Source organism: Chinchilla lanigera, unplaced genomic scaffold, assembly GCF_000276665.1.
Source record: "Chinchilla lanigera isolate Chin_1 unplaced genomic scaffold, ChiLan1.0 scaffold00085, whole genome shotgun sequence".
NCBI lineage: Eukaryota > Metazoa > Chordata > Mammalia > Rodentia > Chinchillidae > Chinchilla > Chinchilla lanigera.
Window position 1 is genome coordinate 9,026,996 of NW_004955486.1, and position 12,761 is coordinate 9,039,756.

A 12,761-nucleotide genomic window follows, 5' to 3' on the forward strand; every position below is an offset into this window, starting at 1 on the left:
ACCGCAGCCCCAGCTCCACCCCCGCCGCCCCGTGCCCTGGGGTGCCGGCCCGGCTGCACCTGCTCCCCGCGGCCCGAGCAGCAGGTGGGGCCCCGCGTCTCCCGAACGGTGCTCGTTTGCCACCTGTCCTGGCTAACATCCGCGGACTGGACCCGAGGACTCAGTCTGTGCGCCCGCGCGCGCCAAGTCTGAGAGCCGTCCGTGCGCGCCCCCGGCGCCCTGGGAGGGGCGGGGCCTGGGGGCGGGGTTATTCCTCCCACCCGGGCAGGAGAGCCAGGAAAGGCTTGGGTTGCTTTGTCCACCGCCCAGGGCGGGGGAGGCGGCTGAGGGGGCAGAGGCTGGGGTGCAACTGCAGCTGGACGGGGAAGGCGGCACCTGCCACACAGCATCGGCGGAGGCGCCGGCCACACCCCGCAGCCGCGCACCGAGTCGCCCCTTGGAGGACACTCAGCGCCCGCTGTCACCTTCCTAGGGCCCCCGGACTCCGGCCCTAGGCTTGCTCATCTGCAGGGGCAGGGCCTGGGCGACCAGGCAGGGCGCCCCCTCTCTCCGTCTCTGGACTGGTGTGCTGCCGAGAGGCAGTTCTGTCCCTGCGGACAGGACCCGGGCTGGGGACAGGCTGGCCAGTTGCCCGCGGCTCCTCCCGTGGGCCCCGGGTTGTTTAACATGGGTTAAACAACCCATGTTAGGCTGAAGAGGCAGCGCGGAACCACGCTGGCCAGTTGCCCGCGGCTCCTCCCGTGGGCCCCGGGTTGTTTAACATGGGTTAAACAACCCATGGGAGGCTGAAGAGGCAGCGCGGAACCACGTCGCCATGGCAACGCGTGCACGCGCGGAGCAGCGCTATTTTCGCCTGGTGAAAATAGTCGCTTTAACTGAACAACTACAGGGAGATACCACTGCGCGCAGGGGAGGCCTCCACCCTTCGGCAGAGCTGAAACCGGGCTCAGGGACACCGCCCTGTCTGTCCCAGAGCCCTGCTGAGGGGCTGCTGACTGAGCCCCGCCTGCCCTGGCTTCCCGGCAGGGCCCGGGCCTGGCCCCATGAGGAGCTGCAAGGGGTCAGGCCTGCAGGCTGCGGATGCAAAAAACACCGGGCTTTGTCCTTCAGGGACTGTCCTCAGGAAGTAGCCTGGCAGAGGGCATCTGGAGATTTGAAGGTGCCCATGTCGCCCGGGGAGGCAGACTTGTGAGCAGGCGGCTCTGTGACTCGACGTCCTCTGCAGGTGGCTCCAAGTCCAGGGTGGGAGGTGACCGGCCCAGCCGCAGAGAGGAGCCCAGGTCCACAGTGGGCCCCACTTGACCAGCAGCTCTGTGGCCTCTGAGACAGAGGGTCACCCACAGGCTCCTGTGGCCAAGTTGTGCGCACGCACACGAGCACACACACACACACACACACACACATGCAAGTGCCGTGCACTCAAGCGGGCCAGGCCACAGCAGCTCTGCCAGGACAGAGTGGCCAGGTCCCTGCTGGGTGGCGCTGGCCCGGCAGCAGCAGCAGATGGCCAGGCAGAGCCTGCCCCGCAGGGAGGCCTCGGCCTGCAGGCCTTGCAGCCTGGCTGTGTCCGGTCACTGCTCTCCTCGGAAAGCGCCCCATCTTCCCGTGCCAAGTGCCCTGAGACCTCACCACCTGAGGCCTGCTGACCCTGCTGGCCACCTTGTCCTTCACAGACAGGACCGGCACCTGCTGGCGTCTCTACTGTCCCCAGGGAGTGGGTACGTGCCCCACCGTGCTATAAAACCTTCCCTGGGCACCTGTCCACCTCCGGGCACAGCGCAGCAGGGGTCCCCAAGAGCTGTGTGGTGGAGGGGAGCAGCGCGGCGTTTGAGTGAGGCTGCCCAGCCCTGTCCTGTGGCAGCATGGAGTCCTTGGGTGGGGATGTGCTCCGGCTCCAGGTTGGAAGCCCATGAAGCCATGGTGCTTATTGGAGTGGGGGGCACATGAGGGGCAAGGCCCTCTGGCACAGAGGCTTCTGCTGAGCAGGCCAGGGGCACCAGCTGGGCCTCGGGCTCCTCGCTGCTCTGTCCTCCCGAGTGCATGGAGCCTGCCAAGCTCTGCGCCCTGCTGGCTGGCTCCGTGCCAGACTTGGGAGACGGGCAGCACTTTTTGACGGCCTCACGGTCTGTTCTGTGAGGAAAGGGGCAAACGAAGCTGCTGCCACCGGGTTCGAGGCTGTGGGAGCCCCAGGCAGAGCCTTTCCCCTGACACCCCAAGTCCAGGGGAGGACGTGCCCCGAGCTGGGCAGGCCCTAGCCCCCCCAGGAATGCTGGGAGGAGCGGTCAGAAACCTTACAACCCACACAGCACAGAGAGACTGTGTCCCCTTCCCAGAATCCCTTGATGCAGCAGCGGGAGGAAGTCGGCTTCTGAACCCACCACTCAGACTGGCTCAGTTCTGAGCCTTATGACGGAGGGTGTCGGTGTGGAGGGGAGAGGCAGTGGCCTGGGGGGCTCCGTGGATCCAGAGTCCGCCAGACCCTGGCTGGACCCGGCGGTGGACGGCTGGGACGGGCTGGTGACTGTGCTAGGCATCCCCACAGCACCCACAGCAGCCCCTGAGGCTGAGGATTTCAGCGCTCTGGAGACCTGAGAGTTTACGGTTGCCTGCCTCAGCCTCATGGCACTGTGAGAGACAGATTTCACCCCTTGCAGCACAGCAAGTGTGTGGGTGCCTTTCCACCAGGCCTGGCCCCCAAATCCTTCCAGGAGCAACAGGGACGCCCCCAGATGGTGCCACACCTGGAGTTCACAAGGAGGGCTGGGCCCAAGCTGCCGTTCCAAGCTGTTCAGCCCACAGACATCCCTGAGGAGCACCTGGAGGAAAGCTGCCAGACACAGAACAATCCTGACCGTGGGGCGCTCGCCTGCCCCCCTGGCCTCCTCCCAGTCCCCTTCCTCAGCCTCGGTGGGCCTGGGGGCAGGCTCAACACTCCACCCTGGCTGTCCCCTCGCCAGGGGAGTGGGCTGCCCTGGCCTCATTGCGTAGGAGTCAGTGGGTGGGGAGACCCACACCAGCCTCGGTGCAGAGCCTGCATCCGGCCCGCTGCGCTGTGCTACAGGCCCTCTCAGCCCAGCAGGACTCGGGCAAGAAAGAGATGTGAGCTCACGTTCCCCTGCAGGTACCTGTGTTGTTCTGGAAATCCACAGCCGTGTGGATGTGGATGCTTTTGGTGGCCCGGCCCACCACCCCTCTCTTTCGGAGCAATGAGTACAGTCCCAAGCACACGGCAGTGTCTTTTCCAGACTCCCTCGCCACCATTACCGTCCTGCCTCACGACTTTCTCTGACCTGGTGCAGAAGCAGCCCAAGGGCGGGAGCTGACATTTCCACTCCTACAGTCTGGAAATGTCTGGTGGTGGTGTCACTGGTGAACCCACGCCAGCCCACTGTCCCAGGAGAGTTCTGAGTGATGGGGACACAGCTGCTCCACGGGGATCTCACTGGCCCCCCAACCTCCCTCCTGCTCCTGAGATCCTCCTACTTCCTCCTTCCACACCGGCTCGGAACTCCTCTCTCAAACTCTGCCCAAACGAAGCCCTTTGGTTCTGGATTTTTGTTTTGTTTTGTTTTTTTGTTTTTTTTTGTCTTTTCTTCCTGTACCAGGAATCAAACTCAAGACCTTGCGCTTGCCAGGCAGGCGCTGTGCCACTGAGCTAAATCCCCAGCCCCTGGTTCTGGAAGTAGCCGGGAAAGCAGACTGTTAGGACAGGTGTGGATCTCACTGGTACCACAACACTGTGGGACCCTGCTGGCAGGATGCCAGTGGAGACAACTGGGCTGCATAGGTCTCATCCCTGACGCCGGGGGGTGAAGGTCAGAGTCCTCGAGGGATGCTGAGAGAATCTCCACCTCCGGAGCAGACGGTGCTGACAGACCCAAGAGAGGACCCGCAGACCTGAACAACAGGTCCCTGAGAGCTGGAGCCACCCATGAACTTCCCCGGGACGCTGTGCCCGTCCAACCTGGCTGGTGGAAGACAGGCAGCAGCCCTGTCCAGAGTCCTGGAAATAGCTTGAGAGACACAAATGACCAGACAGGACGACTTCAGCCACTGGAATTTATCATCTCACACGGTCCTGGTGACTGGAAGTCCGCTGGGGTCTAGTGTGGCCGGTGGTTACTGCAGAACCCTGCAAGGGGGCGTCTGTCATTTTGCTGGCAAGCTTGTGTGACCTGTGTGACAGAGACACAGCACCTTCTCCACCTCTGTCTTCCCCATGTCTGTGTCTGCTCCTAGAGGGACACCAGGGCTCATTCTAATCCTGGCTGACTTCACCTTAACTTTGATCTCTGAAGTCCCTATTTCCAAGTAGGGTGCCCTTCACGGGTACCGAGGTCAAGACGTGAGATCTTTCCAGGGACATCGTTTGGGGGATACATGCGCTCTTCAAAATCTACCCCAGCTTCTCCCATTCCAGCCAGGACCAACAGGTGAGGACAAGCCTCAGCCTAGCCTGAGCGGGATGCACAGAACCTGCTGCCCATCACCCAAGTCGCAGTGGGGAGCTGGGGTCCACGCAGGGCGGCCTGGAGCGTGTTGGATGGGGAGGGGGTCTACTGAGGGGAGCAGTCGCTGGTGCCTAAGGATTTAACGCAGGAGGACCCAGAAGACAGGACCAGCGGCAGCGAGAGAGCGCTGGCGTTGTGGAGAAGCTCGCTGCCGGCTGACGGCGGGACCTGTGCTGACTGGGCAAATGCTCCCTGGGTCCCAGTGGACTGTCGAGGCTAAGGAGGCTGTGGTTACTGTGGATGGAGGAGGGGGAGGGAGGCAGGGTCTGCGTCTCACAGAACAGCCACGGTGGGATGGGCGAGTGCCTGGTGGGTGTGTGGGAGATCCTTGACCTGCACAACCAGAAACCACTGAGTCCCGGGAAGAGAAGGCCAGTGTCAACAGCCATGATGGAAAACTGACTCGGACTCCTTCCTGCATCTGAGCTTCATCTCAGACCCAGGCCTCTGTTTGAAGAGGCGGGTTGGTCTTCTGGAAGGAGAGCTGTGTGACACTCACATGTGTCTGACCCAGAGCCTTTGTTGACCACCATTCAGCAGAGTGACCCACAGTCTGAAGGACTTCTGGACACAAGGTCCAAGGTGCCAGTGACACCACAGACCCAAAATGTCGCATTGCCCATGTGCACATAGTGGCTGGTGGAGACCAAATGACACACAGACCTCTGGCCCCTATCTATCTCACCATCAATAAATAGGGCTGTGACCCACACTGGGGTCACACCATGGTCCCCACGTCCATGTGCCAGCATCCTCTCATTGTCCCCAGACCTGTGGTGTAAGAAATATCAGCGTAGAAAGAGACCAAGCCAATGTCCCTTGGTCCACCAGCCCACAAAGTGGGCTCGGAGAGCTGCAGCTCGTCCCAGAGCCCCCAGCGGGTGGACAGCTGAGGGGGAATGTGAGAACACACCTCCAGAAGTCCCGTGCCTCTGCACAGGGAGGGTGAAGGCGGGTGACCCAGGCTTGTCTCCAACGTGCCAGGCAGCGCAGCAGAGGTCCCTAAGTCCACAGGAATGCTGGCCAGGACTGGGGGTGAACAGTCTGAGTGTCCCAGGCTGCAGGGGAACCCACAGGCGTGGGGACAGCCAGCGTGTCCCCAGCAGCCCTCTGCTGCCTTTTTGGGTGACTGTTGTTGCTATGACAGCTACCACCTTGAAGAGCCAGTCAGGGACAAACTAAATGTGGCGCCTGAGCAGATGTAAGCGGTGCGGGAGGCAGGATGGAGCCTGGTACCTATCAGGCCGCATCTGGTAGGGACTCAGCTGAGGGGGACTGGTGCCTGCTGGCTGTGCTGCCTCCAGCACCAGGGCCGTCTGCTCGGTTCAAGGGCAGCCCTTGGCCCAGCTGGGGGTGGAGCGCAGGTGTCGTGTGGGACTGGGGTTCTGCCCGGGTCCTGAAGACATACCCAGTTGTCTCTCTCATCTCTCCATGCTCCCTGGCGTCTGGCTCTGGGGCGAACCCCTGGGCTGTCCAACAGCACCCCCGGGATGCACCCTACCCCGAACCACAGGACACGACCTTACTTGGAAATAGGGTCTTGGCAGAAGTGACCACTTAAGATGAGACCAGGCTGAGGCAGGTGGCCCCTAAATTCAAGGGCAGGCGCCCATGTGGCAGCAGAAGGGAGCAGAGACAGGTGCCATGTGGCGTGGGAACCAGGGAAGCCGCAGAGGAGGCTGGGAAGCCACAGCTCTGCCCACACCTGGACTCAGCGCTGTGGCCTCCAGACTTCGGGCAGCAGCGTCTGTTGTTCTGGAGCCTCTGTTGGTGGCACTTGGTTATTGCAGTGCTAGGAAACTAACGCCTACACCCACAAAGAGCCTCCCTGCACCCAGCCCTCTGGGCTCTGCTTGAGGAACCCAGCAAGGCTTCCCCTCTGTGTGGCCCACATGGCACAGGGCCCTCCTGCTTCATGGGAAGGAAGAGCAAGGTTGGCACATCCCGCCCTTGCCAAGGAAACTGGGGCGCCATCCCCTGGCACACTGGGTCCCGGCTCCAAGAGCATCAGAAGTCCCTGTTCCCAGCACACATTCACCTGAGCAGTGAGAGGAAGCCACCAACCCCTAGAGACCTGTCCCTGCTGGCACAAGGCACCTGTGCCCACAGACCCCTGCCCAGGGCCTGCCAGCTCCTGTCAGGTACAGACTTCGGTCCGCCCAGTTGTCACAGAAGAGAACTCGTGTTTGAGCCGCCACAGCCCTCACCGCCCTCCCCTGGCCCTGTAAACATGTGGGCAGAAATAGCAGCCTGCAGGCTGAGGCAGCGATTGCCGGCTGTGGCGTCAGGCGAAGGCTGCTGCCCGGGTGGGCCCGGCTGCGTGGGAGCCTGAGGCAGTCGCAAAGGCCAGCTTTAAATAGTTCCCCGTGGGTATGTGTGGCAGAAAGAGGGCAGCCATGGGTGAGGAGGCAGGCGGGGCAGTAGTGGCTGGGGCCAGCTTGGCATGGGAGCTGCATCCTTCTGGGGGCCTCTGCATCCAGGGGAGCCGACGACCCCACAGAATGGAACTCACCCTCCCCTCCCAAGGGCCCAGAGCCGGGGCTGACCCTGCCTGCTTTCCTGGGGCCCAGCTGAGTGGCTACCATGTGTGCTTCTGGGGCGTGGGTCCCCCACCCCTGGACAACTTTTGGGGGCCATGGAGGCAGGAAGCAGCCACCCTGCAGGGTGGTGTACTGAGCAGAGGGGCCGCTTTGCGGGGACCCTGCCCTGGATGTCCTGTACTGGCCCAAGCAGCTGGACAGGACCCACACACCCTGCTGTCAGGAGGTGCCTGGGGCCCCAGCTGACCCAGATCCGCTCTGCGCCTGCCCGGCCATCTGCTCTCTGCAGCTCCTGGCCACACAGCAGGCTGGGCTGCCCCATGCTTCATAGCCTTGTCCTTCTGCAGGGCCTGCAGGACGCTGGTGCAAGGAGGGGTCCCCTGGAGGACGGTCTTCGAGCTGGAGAAGTGGTAAGCACTAGACTGTGGTCTGACCAGCAGCGCTGATGCCCTCCACTGTCCTTTGGGAAGCAGGTGGCCCTGCAACCCTGGAGAGATGCCCATGCCCAGCAGAGCCCCCTATGAGCAGTACCACAGGACAGCAAGCATGGCCCAGCAGCACCCTGGTAGGCTGCCCACGGCCCCCTCTCAGGCCAGCCTTGGCTGGTGCTGGCCGGCTGACCCTACAGCAGACCCAGATGAACAGCTGTCCCGCTAATTGTACCCTTCCTCTCTCCAGTGTGGAAGGGCCCAGTGTCATGGAAAAGTTGGACTCCTTATTTAGAGCTGCTGTCATGTGCTCTGATGGCTGCAGGGTCCTTGGGCTGCAGTGCTGTCGCCCCAGGTGCTTGGCAGTGGGAGCAGCAGATGGGAGGGAGCTGGGGGTGATTATGGGGCCCTTAGTGGCCCCTAGTTTCCAAGAAGGCACAGTGGGCCCCCAGGCCTGGGGACCGAGGGGTGGCGACACCTTGTACCTCTGCCATCCTCCGTGCTCCAGACCTGCCGTGTGGCTCAGCTTCCTGGTTGCAGGCCCTGGCTGTCCCGCCTCGGAGCCTGACCCCACCCCAGGGTTTCAGGAAGGTGTCTCAAAGGCACAGGACTCTGGGATCACCCAGCTCCTGCTCCCAGCCCAGCCCACGGATAGGGACAAGAAGGGCACCAGTACCTGACGCAGGCTCCTCTCTTGCGTTCAGCCCACTCTGGCGAGCACAGCTGCATCTCGGGACCGGGTCCCACCGCTGCCCCTGCAGAGGCATGTGTCCACCCCAGACTCCCCCACATCCCACCCCTCCAGCATGACGCCGTGGCCAGACCCAGCTACAGTGACAGAGACGGAACAGGCCACCAGGTCAAGGCTTTATTTCATGCTGGGACCAAAGAGGCCCGAGGATGCCGCCGCCCCCGCTGCCTCCTGCTCTCTGATCCCACAGAGCAAAGGCCTAGAAATCTGATCGGTCTGAGTCTAAAAATGCACCGCTCCCCGGGGACAGCCGCTCCTGCTCTGCCCCTGGCACAGAGCTGCTGGGTCTGCAGGGCACGGGCTGCTCTTGCGGGCAGGGGGCGTGGCAAAGCTCAGGCCAGGGCTTCCTCTCTCATCTGGCCATCCACCTTGAAGTGGGCACGGGGTGCGTCCTTCTCCTGGCTGTTTCCAGGCCACCACCTGCCCTCACAAGGCGTAGGCTGCCCAGTAGATGACGTTGACAGCCGCGAATGCCGCAGGGAACACAGCCCGGGCGTAGATGTCGATGGTGTCTGCATCGATGGGCTTGAACCGGCCTCGGATGCCCCCGCGGCCCCCTGGTGCCCCCTCCTTCCTCATCTCCCCTGTCTCCACCTCCACCGACCTGTAGGAGCCCATGAGGTTCCCAGGGACACGACACTGGCGGCGGGAGACCGCCAGCTCCTGGGTGACCCCAGCGGCGGAGAGAGAGAAGAGGACGATGGCGTTCCTCACGTCCATCTGCATGGGGTGGGGGACAGGCTGAGGACCAACCGCAGCCCCAAGGGCCCTGGCTGCCAGGTGCCCAGCTCTGCCCCACTCTGCCCTCGGCCATGTCCCTGTGGCCTGCAGCAGGCCGAGCTGGGCGTCCAGGGCCATGTCACCTCCCCAGACTGCCGGCACTGCAGCCCTCCTGTGCCCACCCACCTCTCACCTCTGCTCGAGGCTTTGTGACCTTGACCTTGGCCTTGCGCTTCTTCCTGTAGTCGGCATTGAAGTGGGCAAAGGCATATTCCACCAGAGCCGCAAACACGAACACGTAGCAGATCCAGAAGTACACGTCCAGTGCCTTGATTGCCGAGGCCCGTGGGAGGGAGGAGCGGGCACTGACCATCAGTGTGGTCATCGTCAGCACGGTGGTGATACCTGGGGAACAGGCACAAGGATGGGTCGTCATGGATGTCCCAGTCTCCCCTCCCCACCCAGCTCAGCAGCTGGGTCCTGGACCAGGGTCTGCAGCCCTTACCCCACTTGGCTTGGGGTGGGGGTCTTGCTCACTGTGTGGCCCTCCCACCAGCCCCCAGGAAGAGGTAAGCCCCAGCCATACCTAGAGACACCCTGGCGGGCACTGCTGCCTGACTAATCCAGAAGGAGACCCAGGACATGGCGACCAGGAGGACAGAGGGCATGTAGGACTGGATGATGTAGACACCCCGGTTCCTCCGCAGGTGGAAGTGCAGGCTGAGCCGGGGGAACCGGCCAGCTGTGGGGACAGCCACCATCAGCCCCAGGAGGAGAGGACGTGGCCAGCACTGGCCCACAGCGAGGCTCAGGAGGGAGACCCTGGAACCCGGCCCTCCCTCCACCCATTGCACAGCAGATGGGCCACGGTGCTGGCCCCAAGGGCCCCTCCCTGTGTACAGCTGCGGCCTGGGGGACGTGGTGGCCCAGGAAGCCTGGCCCGGAGCCCTGCAGTCCTGGGGTGGTAGGACCTAAAACACACCTTCAGTTCCCCCAAGCCCAGACTGCTGGGAAGAGCAAGGGCCGGTGCATGAGAGGGTGAACCTGGCCACGTCACCCCACAGCACCCGGCCCAGGGCTGCCCTCGCCTCAGCCCTCAAGTGGGCAGCGGTGCAGGGAGGGAGTCTGAGCGCGTGCGCTGGGAGGGCCGTTACCCGACTTGAAGTTCATGAGCTCTGTGGTGAAGCGGTAGCTGGTGATGGTGAACTGCGCCAGCTGCAGCCGGTCCAGCCCGTGGATCTGCTCCTGGTTCTCCGACCAGTAGTAGACGATGTCCTCGGAAGAGTAGCCGTCTGTAGGGAGCCCACAGGAGCGGGGGCTGCAGGGCCTTAACCCATCCGGGCCCTGCAGCCCCAGCAGAGGAGCCCCGTCCAGGTGGGGTGCCTGGTGGGGACATGGCAGGACCCAGCACATCCCACAGCTTGGGGACAGGTGGATGGGGCAGACGGTGGCCAAGTGGGGCGACCATACTCAGGGGGTCTGTGTCCTAGCATCCTCCCTGCCCAGCCTGCCGTGCCCAGGCTGCCGGGGGCCCAGGACTCCAGGGCCACTCACAGCTCTCCAGGTCCAGCATGCACTCCTGCTCGTCCATGGGGTACTTGGCCAGGTCCATGTCGCAGGCCACCGTGGAGGTGATTCTGCACAGATGGGCATGCATGTGAGTCCCGGCAGCCACCCCCAGAGGGCAGAGACCCCCAGGGGAGCCCCCGCCCACCGAGACCACCTGCATCCGGCCACCTCAGCCTGGGCTTCAAGCTGCCTGGCGTCTGGGTGAGAACTGCTGATGAGCTGGGGGTGTGGTTAGTTCTTGCTGAGCATGTGAGGCCCGAGCCTCAATACCCAGCTGTGCACAGGGATTGTGACTCTTCCTTTAGGCTGCAAGGACCGGGTTCGGACGCTTTATCCTTGAAAATGCCTCACTGCCCAAGCTGGGGCTCGCAGGGCAGGGACCAGCCGGGCTCCCCACACCTGGCCCAAGGGACAGCTGACAGCCACAAAAGGCTCAAGTGCCATGTGGGCTCATTTTGCAGGGAGGCCAGGCATTCAGTTCTTGGTTTTTAAATTTTTAAAATGTTGCCAGCTTACTCTATTTTTTTTTAAAGGCATGTGTCTGAAAAGTGGATGTTCAAACAAACACCGACACAGATGTGTTCACAGCGTCATTGTCACCACAGCCATGAGCACACACAACCACATGTCCATCAACAGAGGAACAGATAAGGAGACACGTCCTCCCATGTAAGCGAGTATTACACGGCCATGAAAAGGAAGGAGGCACAAGCATCGCCCCACAGGTAGGCCTTGGAAACATAGTGCCCAGTGAAAGAATCCAGGCACAAAAGACCACATAAGTCCAAACCCACCTCCAGGAGATGCTCAGGACAGGCAGCTCCAGGGGACAAAAGCAAATTCATGGTTGCCAGGGACTTCCAGGATGGGGAGACAAGAGTGACTGTTTGTTGGGTACAGGGCGATGAGATGTTCAGGAATAAATAAAGGTGACAAACAATACACAGCATGGTGAACATATTGAATGCCACTGAGCTCTTCACTTTATTTTTTTTTTCTTCACTTTAATTAAACTGCATGAACTTAACTCAACTTAAAAACAAGAAAGCTGGGCAGGGTGGTGCACACCTATAAGCCCAGCGCTCTGGGCGACTGAGGCAGGAAGACTGAAAGTTTGGGCCCAGCCTGGGCAACTTAGTGAGACCCTGTCTCAAAACAAAACATAAAAACAGGCCGAGGGCACAGCTCAGGGCACAGCCTGGGTTCAGTCCCCAGCACCACAGATAACCAAACGAAAGACGAAACGCTCAAAGGAAACCCAAACTTTCTCTGAAAAAGAAACAAAAAGGCACCACATGGGACAAAAAGCCCATCTGTGGGCTTCCTGCCAGCAGCCCTGCAGCTGGGCCCCGGAGCGCGGGCTCACCGGATGCTGTACAGGATGACGCCGTCAGGCTGCAGCCGGATCAGCTTGTTCTCCACCGTCACGTCGTGGAACCAGGCAGACTTGGCATTCACGATGAACGTGTCCGGGAGCCACAGCTTGTCCACGAAGCGGCTGTCCAGGCCCAGGGTCTCGTTGGTGTGATTGTAGGCGAGCCTGCTGTCCCTCCAGCTCTGGTGCAGAAACACGGTCATCGTGTACTCCTGCGGGAGGGACACTGCTCAGCACTCCCTTCCCGCCCGGCACTCAGCACGGGTGCGGGGCTGGCGGCACCTACCATGTTCGCCTCTGAGATGTGGTCAATGCTGGCCACCTCCAGGGCGAGCGCCACGTTCACGGGGGGCCCTGTGAGAAGGAGCAGGGCCCAGGGGGCTGAGGTCAGCAGGAAAGGGCCCCCAGCCCAGCATCCCCAGCCAGCCCAGCGGCTGTGCAGGGAGTCTGGTGCTGCTGCCCACTTGCTACCCAGGCCTGGGGACCCTTCCACCAGCCCAGAGCCCAGCAGACCACACCACTGCCAGCCGGGGTGCCCCGCCCCACCTCACCTCCAATGCCTGGCCGGAAGTTGCGGGCATAGCCCTCCATCAGGCCGTCCAGGTTGGGCAGCCAGGATATCTCCAGGTTGGAGCCCACGTAGTCCCCAATGTCATTCATTGCTCTGGGAATGCAAAACCAAGGCTTGGCTGGGAGTGGGGCTGAGCCTGAGGCCCAGGGACACCCCAAATTGCTCAGTCTTTCTGCTCAGCCTCCTGCCCCTCCTGCCCAGCTGGGAAGGAGGCTGCCCCATGGCCTCTGTGTGGCTGAGCCCCAGGCTCGCTCAGGGCTCCCTCCTCCACCTGCACAGGAGGGCAGTCCGAGTCC

At 62.3% G+C, this 12,761-nt stretch overlaps 2 protein-coding genes across 2 annotated transcripts in view; one reads left to right on the forward strand and one right to left on the reverse strand.

The window, feature by feature from the left end:
- The window catches only part of LOC106146594, a 10,238-nt gene extending 1,783 nt beyond the window's left edge, over positions 1-8,455 (forward strand). The window contains exons 2-3 of the mRNA XM_013504146.1: positions 7,399-7,461; positions 8,184-8,455. Coding sequence (XP_013359600.1) covers positions 7,399-7,461; positions 8,184-8,441 — 321 coding nt within the window. The 3' untranslated portion in view covers positions 8,442-8,455. The remainder of the gene's footprint in view (positions 1-7,398; positions 7,462-8,183) is intronic.
- Positions 8,335-12,558, reverse strand: Gabrd (gamma-aminobutyric acid (GABA) A receptor, delta; the record flags this gene model as incomplete). Its single annotated transcript, XM_005404176.2, is given in 8 exon segments — positions 8,335-8,950; positions 9,144-9,355; positions 9,537-9,692; positions 10,105-10,242; positions 10,505-10,587; positions 11,886-12,106; positions 12,181-12,248; positions 12,446-12,558. Coding segments are annotated over 8 exon segments (1,285 nt in total), but the record flags the coding sequence as incomplete, so codon positions are not given.
- Between the last annotated feature and the right edge of the window lie 203 nt (positions 12,559-12,761).